This window comes from Castanea sativa, chromosome 5 (genome assembly GCF_040712315.1).
Source record: "Castanea sativa cultivar Marrone di Chiusa Pesio chromosome 5, ASM4071231v1".
Taxonomy (NCBI): domain Eukaryota; kingdom Viridiplantae; phylum Streptophyta; class Magnoliopsida; order Fagales; family Fagaceae; genus Castanea; species Castanea sativa.
The window spans coordinates 81,121,591-81,146,031 of NC_134017.1; the positions used below are offsets into that span (position 1 = coordinate 81,121,591).

General features: G+C 34.9%; 2 protein-coding genes across 2 annotated transcripts; both read left to right on the top strand.

Moving 5' to 3' along the window:
• Positions 1–1,408: 1,408 nt before the first annotated feature.
• LOC142634410 (putative disease resistance protein RGA3) lies at positions 1,409–21,326 on the top strand. Its single transcript, XM_075808697.1, has 28 exons — positions 1,409–4,568; positions 4,916–5,115; positions 5,675–5,717; positions 7,229–7,486; positions 7,692–7,893; positions 7,972–8,096; positions 8,217–8,355; positions 8,588–8,792; positions 8,912–8,940; positions 9,049–9,643; positions 10,262–10,475; positions 10,689–10,785; positions 12,298–12,509; positions 12,593–12,638; positions 12,944–13,240; positions 13,825–13,926; positions 14,000–14,428; positions 14,857–15,259; positions 16,689–16,958; positions 17,290–17,384; positions 17,463–17,776; positions 18,425–18,478; positions 18,664–18,744; positions 18,833–18,980; positions 19,234–19,318; positions 19,687–19,975; positions 20,279–20,618; positions 20,797–21,326. Exons 1-2 carry the CDS (start codon positions 1,515–1,517, stop codon positions 5,093–5,095), a joined length of 3,234 nt encoding a protein of 1,077 aa, XP_075664812.1. The 5' UTR covers positions 1,409–1,514; the 3' UTR covers positions 5,096–5,115; positions 5,675–5,717; positions 7,229–7,486; positions 7,692–7,893; positions 7,972–8,096; positions 8,217–8,355; positions 8,588–8,792; positions 8,912–8,940; positions 9,049–9,643; positions 10,262–10,475; positions 10,689–10,785; positions 12,298–12,509; positions 12,593–12,638; positions 12,944–13,240; positions 13,825–13,926; positions 14,000–14,428; positions 14,857–15,259; positions 16,689–16,958; positions 17,290–17,384; positions 17,463–17,776; positions 18,425–18,478; positions 18,664–18,744; positions 18,833–18,980; positions 19,234–19,318; positions 19,687–19,975; positions 20,279–20,618; positions 20,797–21,326.
• LOC142635925 (U-box domain-containing protein 34-like) lies at positions 6,799–15,216 on the top strand. Its single transcript, XM_075809970.1, has 8 exons — positions 6,799–6,876; positions 7,229–7,290; positions 12,298–12,509; positions 12,593–12,638; positions 13,039–13,240; positions 13,825–13,926; positions 14,000–14,380; positions 14,857–15,216. The coding sequence occupies exons 1-8, from the start codon at positions 6,799–6,801 to the stop codon at positions 15,214–15,216; spliced, it is 1,443 nt and encodes a 480-aa protein (XP_075666085.1).
• Positions 21,327–24,441: the final 3,115 nt, after the last annotated feature.

Here is a 24,441-nt window from a genome sequence, read left to right on the forward strand (position 1 = left end):
TATATTCTCACTATATTATATTTTAGATAAAGAAGTATTATAGACAGTTTCTTATCCTACAAGTTGATATAGGACAAAATTTTCAAATCAAGAAAACGTGTTTTTTTTTTATTATTTTATTTATAGAAATAAACGTATTTTTTTCTTGACGCTTTTATATTCTGCATCACAAGTGGTGTAGGCTTGTAATGATAATCAGCAAGTTTGCTAGACTATTGTACTAAAATTTTCGTTGACGGCATGTATCATCTCAAGAGAGCGGCCTAATCCATGCCTCAACTTCCCATCTAAAAACTCATGGAATTAACAGTACTAATTTGAATATAATGTTACGAGATATGTTGAAGTACCATGAAGGCTATAGGTTTGAAATACTATTGTATCTATTATTTTTAAAAAAAAATTCAAAATTATAATTAGTCCTTTCCTCTTAAACTCCCCAACACTTTGTATCATGAGCGACTCCACTTGGAGCTCAAGGGTTCAAATGAACCCTCTAAACTAGCCAAAAAAATAAAAAAGAAATTTTATATATATATATATATATATATATATATTGGCACCCTTAAAATAAAAATTCGAACACCATGTCCTTAGATTTTTTTTTTAAGCCCAGCTAAAATAAGTTTGAATATAATCCTCTTAACAATATGCTGGCATTAAAAAAAAAAAAAAAAAAAAAACCTCCTAACCATTATCCTCTTAACAATATTCTTCACCAATCTTCTGGGTTCTTTTGAGCAGATGCATATCATAGAGAGCTCTGGTTCTTGGGGAAGTGTCGATTTGGAAAATCTGACCAATTTCCCTCAGGTTGTTATGCCTCCCAAGTTCAAATTGTTTGAGTTTGTCAAGTACGATAGTATTGGAGATCCTTACGCCGATTTCTGCATGTTCTGTAAAAAGATGGCACCCTATAGGGACAATCAACCTTTGCTTCGTCAAATCTTAGAAAGCCCTTGGCATCAATGTTTTAATAGCTCTAAACCTAACCAACTTTTCCTTGGACTTTCTCAAAAAAAAAAAAAAATCATTGGAACGGTTAAAAAATAGTATATGATTTCGAGAATTATTAAAGAGTACTAGCCAACAGAATATTTTAGTTATACACTTATTCCTCAAATCTTAATGATCCACATGATTCATCCATGAAAATAAAAGTAACTAAATATAACTAAATATAAGACCCAAGACATCCTTGGGTTTATGCCAATAATCAAGGTTAACAACTTTCTATCCTTATACTATGCCAATATATTTAACCACATTATTACCGCTGTGTATTGGGGCACGCGCGTATTACTATCACATGGACAAGGTCAAAGATGCTGCAACTTGATCTATAAGTAATTTAAAATGTTCCAACATGCATGTACCACTTAGCCACTTCTTTATAATAGCTGAATATGAGAAATGAAGAAGCACAAACTCAAGCGCACTATTGCTAATTTCCTACTTTCAGTTCTTTTCTTGCTGTGTTATCAATCCAACTTAACTTTCAGTCTCCATTAACTATGGCTGATGCACTACTTACTGATCTCTCTAAGCAGTTGGCTTCAATCGCTTTTCAGCTGGCTAAACAAGAGATCAAGTTGCTTGTTGGCGTTGATGAAGAAGTCCAAAAGCTTCAAGACAAGCTCGGATTCATCAAGGCAATGCTGGACGATGCCGAGAAAAGACATGCAGTGAAGCGGGATATTGAGAAGCTTTGGTTAGAGCAGCTCCAAGACAAATACTATGAGATGGATGACGTTTTGGACACCTGGACCACTGCAAGGATCAAAGCAGAGATAGAGAAAGAAGAAGGAAAACCAGCTGATATTACCGCTCCAGCTGTTGTGAAGAAGAAGGTATGCTCCTTCTTCCCATCTCCATCATGTTGTTTTAACCTTCCACTGCGTCATGATCTTGGTCACAAGATTAAAAAACTGAACGAAAAATTAGATGAGATTTTGAATGACAGAGAGAAGTATGGGATTGACTTTAACAGGCAACCCGAAGTGGTTGAGCGACCAAGAACTACGTCCTTTGTGGATGAGTCAGATATAATTGGTCGTGATACGTATAGGGATGACCTATTGAGCGTCCTCTTAGGCAAGGGTAGTCCAAAGGAAAGAAAACCCCATGTCATATCTTTGGTGGGCATGGGAGGTCTTGGAAAAACCACACTTGCCCAAATAGCCTACAATCATAGTGAGGTGAAGGCCCATTTTGATAAAAGAATGTGGGTTTGTGTTTCTGATCCTTTCGATCAGTGCAAGGTTGCCAAAGCAATCATTGAATCTCTTGAGGGTCAATCTCCCAGCACTACTGAATTACAAAGTTTGTTAGATAAACTTTATAGTTTGATTGAGGGAAAGAGGCTCTTTCTTGTCCTAGATGATGTGTGGACTGAAGACTCCACAAAATGGGAGCCCTTCAGAAATGCACTCAAATATGGTGCCGAAGGTAGTAGAATTCTAGTGACCACACGTAAAACTAGGGTTGCAAACATGATGGAGAGTTCTCCCATAATCAATTTGGGGGTATTGTCCTCTGATGTCTGTTGGTTGATTATCAAGAAAATAGCATTTTTTGATGATTATGGAGAGCAATATAGGGATTTAGAAGACTTGGGCAAACAATTAGCAAATAAGTGTCAAGGTTTGCCACTTGCTGCAAAGATTCTAGGGAGTTACCTACGTGACAAGATGAGTAAAAAAGAGTGGGAGAAGGTTTTGCACAATGATTTATGGGAATTAGAAGATATTGAAAATGGTCTTTTGGGGCCATTTTTTTTGAGTTATTATGAATTGTCCTCATCAGAGAAACAATGTTTCTTATTTTGTGCTGTATTTCCGAAAGATTATCAATTCAATAAATTTGAGTTAATCATCAATTGGATGGCACAAGGATATATCAACTCAAAAGAAAATATGGAGATGGAAGTTAGAGCAGAGGACTACTTTGAAAATTTAGCCATGCGCTCTTTTTTTCAAGACTTTGAAAAAGATGAGAATAATGTAAGTTGCAAAATGCACGATATTGTGCATGACTTTGCGGAATCAATGGCAAAAGATGTGTGCTTCAAAATCAATTATAGTTGTGACAAGGTTGAGAAAAACTTTAAGAGGGCTCGACAGTTGTCATTAATAGTTAACGGAACATTTCCAAAATCTGTCTATAAAGCAAAAAATCTACGCTTTCTCAATGTAGATTTTACGTGGTCTCCGATTGTCCAACCCAAGTTATTCGACCATTTGACATGTCTACGTACATTACATTTGGAAGATATGTCCATTTTGGAACTTCCAAATGAGGTGGAAAAATTGATACATTTAAGATTACTCAAGTTATCTTGTGAGAAGATAAAAGAATTGCCTGAAAGTATATGTAATTTATGTAATTTACAAAGTTTGGATTTTAGTGAGTGTGTGGAACTTGAGAAATTACCTCAAGCGATAGGTAAACTAATTAATTTAAGACACCTCCTGTTGGGTGAGATAGCAGCACTTAAAATAAAATCATTTTCGAAGGGAATTGGGAGATTAACTTGTCTTAAAACATTAAGATACTTTCCTATAGGTGTAGGCGGTAAGGGCGAAGAAATATGTAAATTGGGAGAATTAGAATATTTGAACCACATTCAAGGGACACTTTGGATACTTGGGTTGAAAAATGTGGTAGATTTTGGTGCGATTGAGAATACATTGAAGAAGAAGAACCACCTCCGTGATTTGAGGCTATCTTTTAACACGTTTGAGGAAATTTATGAATTTGAAAAGGTTGAGGAAGAGACAGAGAAAGAGGAAACTGAAGAATTTGAAAAGGAAGAGGAGGAAGAGGAAATTGAGACGGAGGAAGAAAGAAGAAGAAAAATGGAGAAAGATGTAGCCATTCTAAATGCCTTAGAGCCACCTCCCTGCTTGGAATCTTTAATAATTGGTTTTTTCTATAAGGGCACCACAATGTATCCCAATTGGATGATGTCCAAATTGACCTATTTGAAAAAACTTAAAATCAGAAACTGCCCAAACCTGAAGCTTTTGCCTCCTTTGGGGAAGCTGCCGTTGCTCGAAGAATTAGCAATAGGTGTCACTCCAATGATTCGAAAGGTGGGAGATGAATTCTTGGGAATAGACATAGAAGAAGAAGAATTATCAGAATCATCCAAAAAAAATAACAGCAAAGACACCATCATGTTCCCAAACCTTACATATCTCAGATTTGAAGAATTGGAGGAGTGGGAAGAATGGACTGGGATGGGAGGAACAATAGAAGAAGAAGAAGAAGAAGAAAAAGATAATAGTGCTAATGCTTTTGTTACTAATAATACTCCAAATATTAAAATAATGCCACTTCTTCATTCCTTGGAAATTTGGAACTGCGGCAATCTAAAGTGTCTGCCAGACTACCTGCGTAATACTCCATTGCAGAAATTGGAAATCTATGACTGTCCAATTCTCGAGCAGCGTTGCGAAAGAGGGATAGGAGATTACTGGCCCAACATTTCTCACATTCCAAACATCGTAATTGATTTCAAGCACGTGCAAAGAGACGGTCAACTTGGAGCCAGTGCAGATTCAGAGGTAACTCTTCTTTTCTTGCAAAAGCATCCTATGAAATATGTAAATACATATATGGATTTGTGCAAATAGACGCAATTAACTTTAACTTCTATATTTATCCCATCAAAAACAATTAATTATAATACCAACCACGTCCCTTCATAAATTTTCTCAATATCACAAACGCACTACCGCCACCAAATCATTCTATTTGTTTGGGTTGTCATCCTTGTTGCTCTAATCTCTCAGTGCTATTATATTTTATTTTTCTTCTTCATTTTTTTGTTTAATAATATGGGTCATTTGTGGGTTTTGCTCATTTTGGGTTATTTAAACTAATCTGACCCTGCCAAACTAATCTGACACAGGGCTGTCCAAGCAACCCAGAGACCCTGGCAAACCGACTCCTCCGGCGGTTGGATACAGTAGACGTAATGAAGATGATGATGTTGAACAGGGCAGTACAGGGGATTTTTAAATCTGGACAGTACAGGGCAGTTGAAATGCACAGAAGAAGACAGATACATTATGATGAGACTGGGTGGTGAAGAAGACAATGAATGAGGAGGTCAGATTCCCTTTTAAATTGCTCAATCATTACCTTTAAATCTATGTTTATATTGCTACTTTATTTCTAGTTACCTTTAATATTTCTATCTTGGATTAATTGCTCGAATTCCTTTATGTGTTTATATTAGTGATTATACTAGATAAAACCATTTTAACTTTTTTATTGATTGATTGATTTCAATAAATTTTTGTTTTTAGCTACAAGTAGAGTTTTTTCGAATGATGATGGCAAGAGCAAAGAGAGATATAAAGTCTTTGTTTATGAAACTCTTTTCAAGTTTTTTCCTAATATAAGATGTTCTTCTTGTAATATCCTTTTGTTCTTGATTTCAATTCCGTGTTTTTATTGGCTTGCTTGTTATTTGAGCTATATATTATTTGTTATATTTTCTTTGATTTATTACTAATTCATGTGATTAATCTTAACCATCTTGATAAAAATATGTTTTTGCATTTGCCATTTTGGTGAAATAAAAAAAATATATGTTTTTGCTATTCTTTACTTTTATCTCAAACAAACTTAAGCGTCTTTAAATGATCATCATTGTTCAATCCAGGATGCTGGCTGCGGCACATCCATCAAGTAATTATGCTGCCCAGGTCAATTCTGTTCTCACTGACTTTATTCTTTTTGAAGTGTTTCCCTGCATTAATTCTTCTTGATCAAATCTGCCAATTTTAAAGAGAATCAATCTTTCTTGAATTAGCTTCACCAAATTCTTGTAGGTTAGAAAATTTTATGAAAGATTCATAGCAATGTACATTTCCCTTGTTACCTGAGATGTGGAGTGTTGCTTGATTGTGGAGTCACCATTTTATCTTGAAGGAGCTAGTGGACTGTTTGAATTTAATGTGAAAAGACAAAGAAAATGGGCACATGGTTATAGTAATTGTTGATGTTACAAAACTTCTTCTTGAAATAATGCGTACAAAAGACTAGCAGGACATAAGTATGTGGATATCTCAGGGGATTTAGGTATTGATGCTAAGGATGTAAGTCTTGCTTTGGTGTTAACTGTGTGCCATGCCTGGAAATTGTGAACATCTCAGTTTTGAAATATAGTAAAGAAAGAACTTGGAGAGGATTATTTGTGTAGTGACTAATTCTAACTTTAAGGGCTGCCTATTATTTCCTTCATTTTGCTTTTTGCTTTCTGACATGGTGCTAGAGACGTTAATGTAATTTCAACTGCTTGAGTTGCCCCTTTTCAGTTTAGCAAATGGTAAATGTAGCACTAGAACATGACAGTTCCTTCATCTAGGAACTGTCAGCCTCTATACAAGATGCAAACTTAAGAACCATTGATTTGGTTATAGGTAAATCATGTGGCACTTTACATGTTTTTGTTTTTTTGTTTTTTTTGTTTTTTTTTTTTTTTTTTTCACTCCAGTGAAACCTTTAAGGTCCCTAACACTTTTTATAGTTGTGTAGCAGATTGAGTTATTTTTTGCTTTCTTGATTTGATAAATAACAATTTTGGTGCATTGTGAAGAACATGATCAGGGCAGGGGTTACGCAATAATATAAAGTTGTTTTTGGATGTTAAGATTTAAAAATTCAAAAAATTAAAAATAAAACATTAAATGGAAAATCTCTACACCCATTATCCTGAGCTAAAATAATATAAAAGCAAGGCATTGAGAGTAGTTTGTAGAAAAATAGTATTTGATTAAATGTAATATGGTTTATTTAGCAAGTTGGTCTAGTGGAGTGCCTATCAAGAAAGATGTTCAACGTGAAGTAAAGGGGGAACCACCTGTAACCTGAGCAGGATTTTGAAGATGAAAACTTGGTCAAACGAGGTGAGGTTTATCCATCAAGTTGGCCTTCTGGCGTGCCTATTAAGGAAATTGTGGGTTGCAACAGAACAGAGAAAAAGATACAGGAATTGTTGTTTGTGTAGATCCCTTTTTTTTTTTTTTCCATATAAAAGTTCATTCAAGGGAAATGGTTTCAGAAAGACACTGTACATGAGGTCAAAGAAAAACATGATTATTGTAGTGTAATTGAATATGGTTTAGGATCAATTAATATTGTATGGGTCTGTATGGAGTTTCTTTATTTTGGCTATATAGAATAATGTGACATAAATCTTATACTTTTCTTTTAGGCATGCATGTGGATTGATGATGATCAAGATAATGAATCAATGACAAAGATTATGTGGTTAAGGTATACAAGATTGAGGACATTAGTGATGAAGAAGATGGCATGGAGCATAAGGATTTGTCAAAAAAGAAGATTGGACTAAGTATAAGGCGGATGAAGAAGTGTAATAGGCAATGATAAGAAGGTTTTTTGTGGAGCTTAACAGAACAGGGCAATTGACATACACAGAAGAAGACAGACTTTAAAGACGAACGATGAGGTGATATTCCTTGATTACTTGCATGATCATCATTTTCAATCTGTGTTTATTGCTACTTTGTCCCTATTATTTCTGGTTACCTTTAATATTTATATCTTGGATCAATTTTTTAAATCCAATTGTGTTTAGATTAATTATTATAGTTGTTAAAACTGTATTGACACTTTGATTGGTTTTATTGGGTTTTTGGGTGTTTGTGTGTCAGGGATCATGAAGTTTAGTTACAAGTAGAGTTTTTATAAATGATGATAGTGAGGGATATGAAGCCTCTGTTATTGAAGTTTGGGGTGACTTTAACTCTCCCTTTTTTAAGATTTATTTGACTCTTCCCTCAGAACCAGAAGGATCAATCCCTCCCTGCTGCCTTCTTTGCCACTCTTTGGGTTTGTGTTCCTTCCTTGAGATAGGTATGATCATTATAAAATAGAGATGAAAATGATTTCGAGTCATAGTACGTGGTTTTTTTAACACCCTGTTTGATGCAGGAAATTATGAGGTGTGGCTTACAGTTGCAGCCATCTGGTAGCTAAGTGGGACACAGCCATCTGGTAGCTAAGAACCTAGGACAATTAGTGTTCTCAAGAATGGTCTTATTTCTTTCCAATTAATGGTCTTAAATCTTTCTGACACATTTCTCTTCCAATTATTCATCTTACTCAAATCAGCCAATTTATAATGAGAAGTTAAATTAGCTTCACCTAAATCTTGTGGCTGAATTAATTTCATGCAGGATTCAGAGCAAAGTATGCTAACTGCGGTGAGGACTTGTGCTTGATTCCTGAGTCACCTTTTTATCTTGAAGGAGCTGGTGGAGAATTTGGAAATTAGCTACTCCAGGATGTGAGTCTGCGGATATCTCAAAGATGAAGGTATGAATACTTGTATGCGTTCTGTTGCTTTGGTGTTAAATGTGTTGTTTGTCAAGCCTGGCAATTGTGAGCAGATCACCTTTGAAAATTAGTAGAGAAATGAAGAGAAAAACCTTGTAATGACCAGAAAGTTTTTGTATATTGACTTAAAAGAAGATTACATTGTGTACATGTATTTATAGTTAAGAATCTACAACCTAGAAGGAAAGGCCTGACCAATCCCTATAATCAGTTTTTAATTGATACAAATCAAATCTCTGGAATCATGGACGAGATGAGCTGAGAATCTGGTGTTGAAATATGGTGCTGAAATCAAGGCAGCCAATCAAGTCTGGGAATCACTGAACAAGAAAGAACTTGAAGAGGAGTATTTTGTAGCAACTAATTCTAGCTTTAAAGGCTTGGCTATAATTTCCTTTGTTATGCTTTCAGTCATGGTAAGACAAAGTATTTTCAATTGCTTAAGGTCATATATACTTAAAAGTAATCATGAATTTTTATTTTTTAAGTAATCACAAGTTTTTTTGTTTCTTGGGATCACTTTATGAAATTGAAGAAGATGGTTATCTAGTCTTAAATGTTTAGGTTAGTTATTGTCTTATTGATACTTTATCTTCATGTTATATGTTTATTTCTAGATTTTTCCTACAATCTGATGGGCAAAAAATAGGACTTATTTTGCTTCTGTTGCAGATCCCAGTACATAATATGCGCTATTCCAAGCAATGCTTTTGAAAATGTGTGTTGCGTTCCCTTCGCTCACAACCATTCATGGCACTCTAAGTGGGAGACATGCTTACATACCATTCCATTTAAGTTCCTTCATAATTTGAATTAACTTTATATTTTCCTTTGACTACAAGTGTATATTCAAAATTTCATTAATTGGCAGATGCAGAAAAAACAAGCTTAATTTGGTATGCTGGTTATCTTTAGTAGCTAATCTAATTTGGTGCCTCATGAAAAGAAATCTTGTTAATTAGCCTAATAATACTACATATTATTTTTATTTAGAGTTTTTAATGCTTGAAAATTATTAAGAATAAAGAGAGTGCCCTAAGGGTCCAATTTTTTTTTTATTTTTTATAATCATTACTTTTGAAAGTTATACACTTTGGTACTTGCTAGTTATCAAGTTTTAAATCAATATCCAATGTTTGTTTCTTGTTTCAAAGGCTGAAGTGTTCTGTCAAGTATGGAGGTGACAACTAGGCGAGAAGAAGAAATCACAAATATCTAGGCTTTGTTAATTGGATTAAGTAAGAGTTGGGTACTATTCTATAGTAAGGTATATCTGGATATTCTTCTTAGTCTTCTGTCTATTTTCCTTAGCATTTTCTCCATCCATAATATTTGGTGCTAAAGCAACATTTGACAAAGGGCCATAAAAGAAAATCTGTTTATCTTTTTGTAATGGTAGGAAGGCAAGTGTGATGTTTCATTTCTAGAGTAGTCTATATTATATCGTGGCAGATGAAAGGTGAGCTTGGTAATTGACCAATTGTCAATGTATGAATTTTCTAGCTTTAATTTTTGAGGTTTATCATCTACTTTGATAATTATCAACGTTTAGTGTTGTGGATTTAGAGGTTAAAAATAGAAGCAAGTAGATTTCTTGTCTTAGTGATTGAAGAGTTATGTGCCTTGATAGAGGGGAAAGAGTGGGATGAAGCCTGGTTTCTTACCATTGGTTTGACAGTTGCACAATTTTGGAATGAAATTTTGAATATGGACATACCTGAATTAGAAGGCAAATGTTGGGAGGGGGAGGGGGGGGGGGGAAGGGGAGATTGAGGCATTGAAGTCATATTACATTGGTTGAATCTGGGCTCTTTTATTCTAATTCACTCACAAGTACCTTTATATTCTTCTTGTGATGCTGTTACATTTACCTTTATTGGCCCAGGAATGTTTTGATCTCATTCAAGAACATCATGCAAAAATGTCCCATTCTCATTCGGCCTTATCTAATCTAAACATCATCAGCAGAAGGCTGTGTGTGTACAAAAGGTCCTTTATCACTTCCAAGATGCAGCAGCAATAAGTTTAACCTGGACTGCTGGTTTCTTTGATCGTCTATCTAGTTTGATAACATATGAAAGCAAACTAGATTTTGTACAGTAAGTGTAACACCTTTATTTGGCATTCCATCTATGATTTTGAATGCTTGAAACCTTTTTTTTATTTTAAGTGACATTGTTTTAGAAGAAAGAGGGAAGCCCTCATAGCTCAAATATATACTTGCTAATCATTCAATCATAATGTTATAGGGTTAGGTACTTGCTATTCATCAAGTTTCTAAGTGAATATCTTATGCTTGTTCCTTGTCTCAGAGCCAAATTCTTTCTCACCATGGAAGAGTGCAAAGAATGGGTAGTGGCTGCCAGTAGTGATGAAGATATTCTGAATACTTTGGCTTCATTAGCTAGAGTAGGTAACAATCACGTAATCTATTTACCTAGAACAACATTATTTGAAGTGAAATGAATTTATTATTGGTTTATTGTGACTTCTATGCTGTCTCATGTCAATCATGTCTCACTCAAGGAGTTCCCTCTGTTTTTTCCAGCTTAAAGATATGGGCAATTACAAAACACAAGACAAACAGAAGCCCCCCTCTTTTGTTTATGAAACTCTCTCCAAGTTTTTTCCTAATATAAGATGTTCTTCTTGTAATATCTTTATGTTCTTGATTTCAATTCCGTGTTTTTATTGGCTTGCTTGTTATTTGAGCTACATATTATTTTTTATTTTTTCTTTGATTTATTACTAATTCATGTGATTAATCTTAAACCATCTTGATAAAAATATGTTTTTGCATTTGCCATTTTGGTGAAATAAAAAAATATATATGTTTTTGCTATTCTTTACTTTTATCTCAAACAAACTTAAGCGTCTTTAAATGATCATCATTGTTTAATCTAGAATGCTGGCTGGGGCACATCCATAATTGAGTACACAGGAAATAGGAAATAAAAATCACAATAATTAACCAATTGATGTTATGACTCATGAATAGGTGAAGTTATAATTAGATTATTGATCTCTAGTAGCAGAACAATTGGAAGTCAGAAAACTGCTAAAAAAGAAGACATCATTAATAGTTCAACTGTTCAAACTGAAGCACTAGTAATATAGCCTTTTTTTATTTATTTTTAAGTAGTCGATAGATAACAAAGTCATCAACAAAACCTACCTGATTGTAACTCCTAACTGACAAAACTAATCTTAAGTCCAAGATCAGAGATAGATTAGCAATAATTTCCAAAATCTGATTGTGGGAATGTAGGGTTCCTAAATTGCAGGAGAAAAGTGGTCAAGCTGCTAGAGAAATAAAAAACAATGTACCTTATGTTCATTCTTAATTCAAATTATTACAATGTAAATAGAATTGCATTATTGATTGATTGAAAGAAAAAAAATATAAACCTTCTCTTATTCAATTATTAAGTAGATTAGCTTAATAAAAAATTAACTAATATCTACTCAATTTGAAATTGTCAAATGATTAGTTAATTGCAGCTACATGATCCAAACAAATTAATCAGTAGCACCATTTTTTATTTTGCCAAAAAATCTTTCTGGATTCGTAGGACGTTCACTATCAAACAACAACAAAAGGGCAAGTACATATTCAGAAAGAATATCCACTCTACTCAAACTTAAAAAAGTTATAGTAACCCATCTTCAATTGAACAATGTAGTTTTATTTGTTATGTATGAGTCACATACAGTGAAAAATACTTTCACTATGCTTTCTTTGTAGTTTTAACTGAAGTACTCATCACTCTAATCAGCTAACCTAATCAATTGTGTGACCTACATTTTAATTAGAACGAATATATGAAGCTGAATATCAGAAAATAAATCTATAATTGGATGAGGCTATAGATGCATTGACTATTGTTAGCATACTTAGTTTCAATTCTTTTTCTTATGCAGATTCAAGTCATCAAGCATTCCAAGCACTGTATTGAAAGGGGCACCAGATTTCTGCTCTATATATGTGATCTCAAAAGGGAAGGTCTCGTCAGTTCGAAATGCTTCTTGTCCAGCCCCCTATACTTCCCCACTACTTGAACATATTCAGAATATAAACAGCAAACGTATTCATCCTCCTGCCTCACCCTCCAAACGTACCATGAACTTAAGAGGTTTGCTTCTCTCAATTATAAAGATTTCTCAACTTGTCTTCATTTAAGTACTGATACAAACATCTATCATTTATGTGTGGCAGACAGGACATCATTTAAGCCTCGTAGCTTGTGCGATGAGCCAGTCAGGTTAGTCATAATAAATCCCCTCAATTAAGAATGATATGATGCAGTAAACTTGTTAACACCTTAGTTTTATGGATAATGGTATTTGTCAACTATCTGTTGACAAAGTAAAAATGGATTTCCTGGTTTCAAGGGGTAAATTTGGCTCGACAAAGAAATGAAATCTTAATATTTAAATCAATCAAAGAATTCTGTTGACTTGAAAAGAAGAAGGCTGAAGCCTATTTAGTAGTCCATTGTTTTGAATACAGAAGCTAAAATTCAAATGTGATTTATTACATGACTGACTTCATCATGACTGAACACAGGCCACCGCTCACAAAAGGAGGTAGAGGTTTGAATGCAAAGGCTATTCGGACTTTTCAGAATCAGATACTGAAATATCATTTATAAGCTCTGATAGGCCAAGCATTGAACGGCTGTCCTCTACAGTCTACGATTTTACTGATTTAGGCCAAACATCTCGGGTTTCAACCAGCTCAGACCGAAGTTTTCAATCAATCCATTTGGATGCCAAGTTCACTGACCTCAGTTTTCTGCATGATATCTCATCATTTTCACAGGAGAGTGGTAGAACGTCATGTTCCTGGTCATCCCAAAATTTGGTAAAGACGTTCTCTACTTAAAAACAACATTTCTTTGTAGAAACCATCTGACAAGTCATGCCTAAATGGTTCCTTTAGTCGTACCTTTCTAGGAAAATTCCTAGTGGTTATGAAAAATGGAAGCAAGTACCAGAATTCTGACTTCACGTGAGCCTTAAACCTCCATATGCCAATTCAAACTGATTTCACTGTAATTTATTCCTTAGACAGCTTGAACAAAATTATCCCTTAAACCTTTTTGTTTTCTGAAGTATTTTTTCCCAGGATAAACACATTTTTTTTGCTTGATGCCTATACAAGGTATCCATTAGATTGAGCACAAAGACATAATACAATGGCTACTTGTGAGATAGCAAAAGACGAACCAATTTCAGTGCATTCATTTCTTCTAAATTAAAAAATTCATTCTAATTTCACATGATGCATTGCAATATCATTTGAAGTTCAACAAGGTTAAAAGAATTCAATAGCCTGCACCACATAATAGTACTTGCTCAATTTTTAAATATCAAAATTTCTCATTAAGATGAACCATACATCCATCATCCAGATAATTTCCACTTATGGGTATTTAACATGTGCAGGATGATGTGGAAGTGGAGATGAGGAGGTTGAAACTGGAGCTGAAGCAAACAATGGACATGTACAGTACAGCATGCGAAGAAGCACTTACTGCAAAGCAAAAGGTATTCAAAAGACACATCTAACTTGTGTCTTCGCAAAATTAAAAGATAGTTTCTAAAGTTAAATTTACCATAGGCATCGGAGCTGCATCATTGGAAACTGACAGAAGAACGCAAGTTTGAAGAGGCAAAACACTCCGAGGAGGTTGCACTGGCAATAGCAGAGAAAGAGAGAGCTAGGTCCAAAATAGCCATGGAAACCGCTGAAGCAGCAAATAGGATTGCAGAGTTGGAATCACAAAAAAGAGCAAATGCAGAAATCAGAGCCCTCAAAGAAGCAACTCAAGCTAGGGAGGTTTTGGATAATCTAGCCCGAAGTGATCTCAAATACAGGAGATACACTATTGAGGAGATTGAGAAGGCAACAAATTTCTTTGCTGAATCACAGAAGATTGGGGAAGGAGGTTATGGCCCTGTCTATAGGTGTTACCTTGATCATACACCAGTTGCAGTCAAGGTTTTACATCCAGATGCTGCTCACGGGAGATCACAATTTTAGCAAGAGGTGCGTAACCAAGAATGTAGACTGCTTAACATTCATGAATAAATCATATTTCATGCACTTGATTGTATTAGACAACTAGGCACAGAAAAAACAAAGAAATAATAAGATAGCATACATTTAAAAATGAAAAAGCAAGTGGATCCCAACATGGTTTTCCAATTTCAAGTAGCCACGCTATGAGGGAATACATAAGTTTTTGTTGAATGGTACTCCTTTCAATTTCAAGGAGCCTTGCACATAGGCTTGACAGGATGGTTACAAACAAAAAGTTATTATGCCAAATCCTATAAGAGTCCTCTCAAGAGCTTGTAAAACAAATATTTGGTTAAACATTTCATTTTCTTAAGCACTTCCTCCCGAACATGACATGCACATTACCAATAAAGAATGAGTTGCTTCTTACATTTTCCTTGATAACTCTAATGCAGATAGACATGCTTAGCTGTATAAGACATCCCAATATGGTACTACTTCTAGGAACCTATCCTGAGTTTGGCATCCTAGTGTATGAATACATGGCTAATGGAAGTTTAGATGACTGTATCTTCCAGAAAGGACACACTCCACCTCTCTCTTGGCAACTTAGGTTCCGAATTGCTGCAGAAATTGCCACTGGCCTACTCTTCCTCCATGAGACCAAGCCAGAGCCAATGGTGCACCGTGACCTCAAGCCAGGAAACATTTCGCTAGACCACAACTATGTCAGTAAGATTAGTGATGTTGGATTGGCCAGGCTCGTAATTGCTGTAGCTGAAAATGCAACACAGTACCACATGACCTCAACCTAGGATGCTGGCTGGGGCACATCCATCAAGTAATTATGCTGGCCAGGTAAATTCTGCCCAAGCCAATTTTAAAGAGAATAAATTTTTCTTGAATTAGCTTCACCAAATTCTTGTAGGTTAGAAAATTTTATGAAAGATTCATAGCAATGTACGTTTCCCATGTTACCTGAGATGTGGAGTGTTGCTTGATTGTGGAGTCACCATTTTATCTTGAAGGAGCTAGTGGACTGTTTGAATTTATTGTGAAAAAACAAAGAAAATGGGCACATGGTTATAGTAATTGTTGAAGTTACGAAACTTCTTCTTGAAATAATGCATACAAAAGACTGGCAGGACATGAGTATGTGGATATCTCAGGAGATTTAGGTATGGATGCTAGGATGTAAGTCTTGCTTTGGAGTTAACTGTGTTGTTTGCTATGCCTGGAAATTGTGAACATCTCAGTTTTGAAATATAGTAAAGCAAGAACTTGGAGAGGATTATACGTGTAGTGACATATTCTAACTTTAAGGGCTGCCTATTATTTCCTTCATTTTGCTTTTTGACATGGTGCTAGAGACGTTAATATAATTTCAACTGCTTGAGTTGCCCCTTTTCAGTTTAGCAAATGGTAAATGTAGCACTAGAACATGACAGTTCCTTCATTTAGGAACTGTCAGCCTCTATACAAGATGCAAACTTAAGAACCATTGATTTGGTTATAGGTAAATCATGTGGCGCTTTACGTTCTTTTTTTCTTTTTTTCTTTTTTTTTTTCCAGTGAAACCTCTAAGGTCCTTAACACTTTTTATAGTTGTGTAGCAGATAGAGTTATTTTTTGCTTTCTTGATTTGATAAATAATGATTTTGGTTTATTGTGATAAACATGGTCAGAGCAGGGGTTACACAATGATATAAATGTTATTTTGGGAGCTAATATTTAAAAATTAAAAAGAAAAGAAAAGATTTAATGGAAAATCTCTACACCCTTTATCTTGAGCTAAAATTAATATAAATGCAAGGCATTGAGAGTAGTTTTTGGAAAAATAGTATTTGATTAAATGTAATATAATTTATTTAGCAAGTTGGTCTAGTGGAGTGCCTATCAGGAAAGATGTTCAACATGAAGTAAAGGGGGAACCACCTGTAACTTGAGCAGGATTTTGAAGATTAAAACTTGGTCAAACACGGTGAGGTTTATCTGTCAAGTTGGCCTTCTGGTGTGCCTATTAAAGAAATTGTGGGTTGCATCAGCATAGAGAAAAAGAACCAGGAATCGTTGTTTGTGTAGATTCTTTTTTTTTTTTTTCATATAAAAGTTCATTCAAGGGAAACGGTTTCAGAAAGACATTGTACATGAGGTCAAAGAAAAACATGATTATTGTAGTGTAATTGAATATGGTTTACGATCAGTTAATATTGTATGGGTCTTTATGGAGTTTCTTTATTTTAGCTATTTAGAATAATGTGACATAAATCTTATGCTTTTCTTTTAGGCATGCATGTGGATTGATGATGATCAAGATAATGAAGCTGGGCAAGAAATCAATGACAAAGATTATGTGGTTAAGGTATACAAGATTGTGGACATTAGTGATGAAGATGGGACTAAGCATAAGGACTTATCAAAAAAGAAGATTGGACCAAGTATGAGGCGGATGAAGAAGTGGAATAGACAATGATAAGAAGGTTTTTTGCAGAGCTGAACAGAACAGGGCGATTGAGATACACAGAAGAAGATAGAGACTTTAAAGATGAACGATGAGGTGAAATTCCTTGATTACTTGCATGATCATCATTTTCAATCCGTGTTTATTTCTACTTTGTCTCTATTATTTCTGGTTACCTTTAATATATATATATATATATATATATATCTTGGATCAATTTTTTAAATCCAATTGTGTTTAGATTAATGATTATAGTTGTTAAAACTATATTAACATTTTATTGATCGGTTTTGTTGAGTTTTTGCGTGTTTGTGTGTCAGGGATCATGAAGTTTAGTTACAAGTAGAGTTTTTATAAATGATGATAGTGAGCGAAATTAAGCCTCTGTTATTGAAGTTTGGGGTGACTTTAACTCTCCCTTTTTTAGGATTTATTTGACTCTCCCCTTAGAACCAGAAGGATCAATCCCTTCCTACTGCTTTCCTTGCCACTCTTTGGGCTTGTGTTCTTTCCTTGAGATAGGTACGATCATTAAAATAGAGATGAAAATGATTTCGAGTCATAGTACATGGTTTTTTTTTAACGCCTTGTTTGGTGCAGGAAATTATGAGGTGTGGCTTACAGTTGCAGTGGTAGGAATGCTAAAAGACAATTGACAATGACATTCCAGTACTCCTCGAGGCATACACAACTCTAAAATCTGATGGTCATGTATATCTCCTAATACAAAACCATGATTTGATATTTGAGACTCTTATATTGGATATCATGCTCTTCCTAGTGTAGGTTATAAATTATCCTTTGGTTGCGACACTACTGTCCGGAGGCTCAAGAAATAATTCATGCAATCCGTGTTCAATCATAATGTATTAAGAGTGGTACCTGTGTTGCCAAGTTAATGGGCTGCTACAATGGTAAGCTTCATTCATCTAAATAGCTATTTTAACAGAACAAAGCTTCATTCATCTAAATAGCTATTTTAACAGAACAAATAGTTGACACTTGAAAATTTATTGGATTGATCTGAACATGTACTTCTTGTTAAAAAGAAAGTTCCTAATGGTTGAGTTGTAATCTTGTATTGATTGTGTATCTTAAGCAATTAATTATGAGCCGGAGAATTTTGTACTCTCAAAATCTGCAGAGGATACAAGGTAATGAGAAACGATCCATGGCCAACATATATTGTTAGATATTTTTCATGGGCATAGTGATCCTAGAAGTTGCAGTAGAGTTCAAGTTTAACACTACCAAATAATTTTACCAGTAAATCTTAACAAAATGGTCTTGTGCTATTTGTTTTTTTTCTCGTGTACCTACATTTTGTTTATTAATGCAAGCTGAACTCAAAACTATATTCCTTATGGGTAAGCATATCTTGCTTAAGAGGGAGTGGTCATATGGCATATATGAGACTGTCTAAAGCACATAGGATCACGTCCTATAGTAAATATGTTTTCTTTGCCATTAATAAGTTTTAAGATTTAGCCTACGTAGTTGTCTTCACCTTGCGAACAGCTCCAATTTATTTCTTTGATAATTATTCGTTTGTGCATCTCAAGAGTTTATTCATTTAGAGTAGCAGGAGCTCATGAAGGACTTCAGTGGTTTGTAAGGTAATGCAATTTGATTTAGCATTATTTTTGGTTTTCTATGTTATGGTCCCGTGGAGTTAAAATTTGAGATTTTTGAGATCCCTAATTTAAAGTGGATTGGGCTATGGCTATGTGATATTAATAAGTTTCTACACATTGATAATTTGTGGATTGAAATTTGTGTGAAAGATTACTCTTCTCTGTAGGAAATTTGGAGGACAACCCCCAAAGTTTTTTGGCTGGGCTTCCTAAAATCATTGACAATTGTCACATTAATTGGAACTCTGGTACTCTCTATTTTTCAAATGATTGTCAACTAGGTCACATCTAGCTCATCTCAAGATAATCTTTATCTATTTGGCACTTATGATTCAGATCAAAGACAGGTCCTCTGGATTTTACAAATAGCATAAGCCCAGCAAATTAACACAAAAAACTTGCAATGGATGATGAAGAAAGATCAAGATCAATCTCAAAGAGAAAACCCCATCTAGGTGGTCACAGATTAACACTACTAGTCATGGTACTTGATATAATTTTCCCTTAACTTGTGTTTTGTTTGTTCAATTGACAAATGAGTCCTTATTTTTGCTCCTTATTGTAAATAAATTACTGTTTTTCTATTCATTTTGTTAATGTAGATCAATTTGGAATAAGATTTGGTAAAAGATTCCAGTTGTTGATTGACAGTGTTTGGTTTGGATTTGTATTGCTATTCCTAAGCATTCCTTCATTTGTTGGCTAACGTTCATGGATAGAATTCTTCCTCATGACAGGGTTGCTAAATGGGGATACAATTGTAATCTTGTTTGTGTGTACTGCGAGAGAAAGCTGGCGTCAATGTTGGGCTGCATAAGATGGGTATCTATCTCAACTATAACAGTTAGTTTATTAAAATTAATTGTTCTTACAATGTCCTATAATCTGATGTGGAGAAACATGTTGGACTGCGTAAAACACCCAAAAATCATTTTGAAGATATAAAGTTTCCTGGAACATAGTGTTAAAAATTATTGTTTTGTTTGTAGTTTCCATGTATTTTAAACTTACTTCTTTTTTGGTCATTTTCTTGCATGTTGTCTATAGTAAGCATGTTAGACAAGTGTCAGGCTGTCGTTTGTGTCTAAAGAGACATTCATGTATTTGGAGAAAATTTACAGTTCCTTCCTCTGACCCTTGTCCTACAAATTGATGGGCAAATGATAAGCCTCTGTTTGCTTGTTTTGCAGATCCTAATTACATGTTCTGTGTTGTTCTGAGCAATGCATCTAAAACATGTACTCAACCCTCCTTGCACACAGGGCTATTCATGGTTTAGTGGCAGGGTATATGGATTCACAGTCGAGCCTATTAATGGGAGGCAACCACTTATTTCCTAAGTACTTGTAATGACAATTGTACCTGTAATGACAAAGATGAAACCACTTCTTCCTCAAGCAACCACTTATTTCCTAAGTACCTGTAATTGAACCACATGAAACTTTGGGGTTTTGGTACTGCATATCTCATCAAATACAGGTAGCTATTGTTATTTTCTGTTAGCCTTTTCATATTATCTATAGTAGAACAATATAAATATGGCAGCCCAGGCTAGTTCATACAAAATGGCTTTGAAGATATTCCCTCTCAATAACTACACTCCCCATTGCAACAATATTTCTTTACAACAACTCCAGCTCTTATTAATCAAACACAAAAAACACAGAGTTTCATCTTTGTATCCTCACCTGATTAATATGTCAAGCATTGCTCATAAGTATGTTTTTCTATTTTCTATCCTTTGTCCTGGATTATTGACCTTGTTTGTAAAAATTAATGCAGTTAAAACCTATTGGAGAAGCACAGTTTTATGTTGGTGAAAATTGTTAAGCACGGATGCACCTCAGATAGCCATGTCTTACATTCTGGTGCAAGATATTTTTGATAAGCTCCATTGGTTGCAAAGCTTCATATATTAGAATAACAAAGCTTCCTTCCTATCTGCCCTACATCATTTACCTTGTCTATAAATTTTTATACCAAGTTCATAGATGCAACTATGCTAAGTGATGAGGCTCCATTCAGCATTGTGAATGTAGCTTGTCATGGATGTCAAGATGAAATGAGGTCAACTGGTGATACACATGAATTGGAAACTAGGCAATTGGTGTTATGCATATCTGTAAGTACCACTTTCCCTATCTTTTTTGTTTGAATGTTAATGACTGGTTATTAGGTTTATCATTCACTATAGGGGCAGGTGGCGGTTTCTGAAGTAACAGAAAAAATTGTTTGTACAAGTGCATCATTTTTTTAAATTTCATTTTTCTGATCATTAATGACCTAAGATAATATTGCAGGTGAGAGAAGTGCTAGTGTGTTAATAATGTTCAATCAGCCAGTGTGGTATCATTCCTGGCTGATTCTCCAAACAATTTGGGAGGCACTTAGCTATCTGATGACACGGGGCATTCAATCAGCCAGTATTCTTACCAATACTTGAGCTGTTGGCGCCTTATTAGAGTCGGGTCAGTTAAGGCAAGCAGGGACTTGTGCGTTGTGACAAAGGATCTTGGCAGTTTACACTTCCCCTTCAGAGTTCTCACATTTTTTTCTGGTTCATCATCGAGCTTTGAAACTGGTCAGCTTACCGATTGTGCAGCCACATCTTTTGTACTCATGGCCTGAAGTAGTAAAGCAGCACATCAAAATATATAAAGGAAAATCTAATTAGGGATTGTACATTGTATTTACATTTTTTATGCCATTCTCATACTATTTTTAAAGTATTTTTCATGGGTATCATTTTCATAACTAAGATACATTATATTTATACAAAATTTAGCGCAACACAAAGAGTGATATTGATCTACAGCTTCATTTAAGCACACCCTGAACATGTGTTGATAATCTCTTTCAGATTCCTACAGCCCTATAGTTGTTTCATTTCGTCACACCCTGAACATGAGTTAATTGTCTCTTTTAGATTTCTATAGCCTATTGCTTCCATGCTTTATAAACCTTGAGATCCTAAAGATTTTCTAGCTGATTACTGAATAGGGAACCATACACATTTTATAGCCCATCCAATGTCTACGCACCACAGGCTGAATTAATGCAGTAATCTTCTAATTGAAAGTAAGAATTCATATCAGAAGAGAACCATTAGTAGAGAAAGTTAATTACAAGTGAAACCAACAGTATACAAAAACTCATGTATGTTTAGGAACATTATGAAATGAAGTCCAACAAGATGCAAGGCTAAAATTAATACTGAACTGTCTATTTTCACATGGGAACAAGAGCTTCAAAGTAGAAGCTGAAATTATTGAAGAGAATTGAGTAGTGAGTAGTGACATTTATAGTCAAACACAGTCCAGAATATAGCAACGCAAGATTTGTTTGCTGGATTAAATAAGAAGGCATCGTATTTGTATATAAACTGTATTTGTATCTCAAAGAAAAAGAAAAAGAAAACTAATTTTTTTGGTCAATAAATTTACTTCAAAGGAAGTTTAATTTATAGTGTTTAAACAAGCAAAGGGCTAGGGAAGGCTAGGCTAGTCGCTGTAGGGCCTGGTCCCATTATTTGAGCTCAGACCCAATCCATCTCGAATGGTCCCCAAATGTTTTCATTGTTTTAGGCTAGACAGCCCAGACTATAAGGGATCTTTCATAGGCCGAAGCAGATATTTTTGAATCTGTGTGGGCTTGGATGATCTCACAGAATGTTGGGCTGGATTTAAAGTGGGGTGGGTTGAAGAAACTTATTACTGTTCATTCTCCATAATCCATGTTCTACAGTAAAACATTTTGGGCCAGGAGTGAGCTAAGGTAAAGCCCAATGTAGTCGCAATTTTAAGAATTATGTTTTTTGTACTTAGTTTGACCCAAAACCAATAACCTATGCGCTGAGAGGTATCTCCTGTTCTCACCAAAAAATAGCCCAGGTTTAAATCGAAATTATGAAGTTTATGAGTATTGGCATCTGGGCACTTAAAAAATTTGTCATTTTACTCTTAAAAAAGAAGAAGTTAATATATATATATATATATATATTTCACCGTAGAATTTCATAATTCATAAAATATCCCAGTTTTTATTTTAATATACAACTCATTATAATAATGGTTGCTCCTTGAGCCGCCTAGCCTAAGTTGTCTATGCCTAACTGAAAGAAGGGCTTTGGAATTTGGATGCTTCCCAACACACAAATCCGTGTAGGGCGTACATATCATCAAATCACTATTATGGAATTATAATTAATTATTTTCAAGTTCTGTTCAACTACAAACATTAAAATTTGGCGTAAATGTACTTTTAGTCTCCATATTTTGATATTTTTTCATTTTAGTTCCTACATTTTATTTTTACCACTTTTAGTCCCTAAACCAATTTACGCGTGTTATTTTCGTCATTTCCGTCAGTCAATCGACAGAAATAGCTGAGGTGGCAGCCAAAGACATTAAAATATTATTAAAAATGCTATGTCAACATCTATTTTTAAAAAATAAAAATAATTTGTCAATTTTAACTATAAAAAAAACAGAATTAAAAACAATAAAATCAAATGCTTATGAACACAATAACACAAACCCGGAAAATCAAACCCAAGAACACGAATCAAATGCCGAGAAAATTAAAAGACCTTCAAAGATTCAAAACACAAAGAACACAAACCCAAACCCAACCCTCAATCTCTAGCAAACCCAAAACACCACATGAAAAATCAAACCCTCCATACAAACATCAAACCCAGAAACCATCACAGCCACCACAACCAAACCCAACTCGATCTCAACCCCAACCACCCCGATCTCTACCCACCCCAACCTAACCTCAACCCTAGCCACCCCGACTTAAGCCACCCTAGCTTGACCTAAACCCAAGCTGACCTCTACCCACCCCAGCCAGCTCACAATCCACCCACCTCAACCCAACCTCAAACCCGACCACCCCGAGCTCAACCCTAGCCACCCTAGTCAGCCTCAACCCATCCCACCCCGATCTCAACCCACCCAACCCAGACCAACCTCAACCCACCCCAGCTGATCTCAACCCACCCACCCCAGACCAACCGTAACCCACCCCACCCCGATCTCAACCCACCCACCCCAGACCAACCTCAACCCATCCACCTTGATCTTAACCCACCACAGCCACCATGAGCCACTACACCACCAGGTACCACGAGTGAGAAACAAGAATGAGAGAGAGAGAGAGAGAGCGAGAGAGAGAGAATGAGAAAATTTGAGAGAAAGTGAGACACAGATAAGAGAGAGAGAAGAAAAACTAATTTAAGAAAATGAAATAGAAGAGAAAACACCAGAGAGAGTTTTTTATCTTAATTTTAGTGATTTTTTATTTATTTATGTTTTTTATTTAATTAAAATTGACAATTTATTTATATAATAAAAAAAAAGATGCTAACGTGGCATTTTTAATAATATTTTAATGTCTCTGGCTGCAACCTTAGCTATTTTCGTCGGTTGACTGACGGAAAGGACGAAAATAACACGCGTAAATTGGTTTAGGAACTAAAAGTGGTAAAAATAAAATGTATGGACTAAAATAGAAAAACGACAAAATGTAGAGACTAAAAGTGCATTTACGCCTTAAAATTTTGGTACAATATGGACCATGTCTTGTCTTATAATGACAATATCTCAATATTTTTTGATACACCCATAGAGACAAGACAAGCGTATCTCCTATCAAAATAAAATATAGACACCATATCATGAATAAAATAAATAATTTTGTTTAAATTAATTAAATATGATAAAATTTCAAAATACTACGTAGTTAATACCTATATAAGCTTTGTGTTTTTAATTTCTTCTTTCAACGTTCATCCAACCGTTGATATAAATTATTCTCATTTAATAAGTTAGTATGTGAATTTCTTACCACTTATTTCAACAATTATGCCAACTGTGGAAATGCATATGTAAATTTTCCACCCCTTATTTAGACAGTTATGTCTACTGTAGAAATATATATGT

Excerpts from the sequence above, each read along its gene's own strand:
- LOC142634410 (XM_075808697.1), top strand. The coding sequence starts at position 1,515 with ATGGCTGATGCACTACTTACTGATCTCTCTAAGCAGTTGGCTTCAATC. Across the intron at positions 4,569-4,915 it reads GAGCCAGTGCAGATTCAGAG|GGCTGTCCAAGCAACCCAGA; the intron begins GTAACTCTTCTT and ends AATCTGACACAG.
- LOC142635925 (XM_075809970.1), top strand. The coding sequence starts at position 6,799 with ATGGTTTATTTAGCAAGTTGGTCTAGTGGAGTGCCTATCAAGAAAGAT. Across the intron at positions 12,639-13,038 it reads TTGTGCGATGAGCCAGTCAG|GCCAAGCATTGAACGGCTGT; the intron begins GTTAGTCATAAT and ends AAGCTCTGATAG. Across the intron at positions 13,241-13,824 it reads CCTGGTCATCCCAAAATTTG|GATGATGTGGAAGTGGAGAT; the intron begins GTAAAGACGTTC and ends TAACATGTGCAG.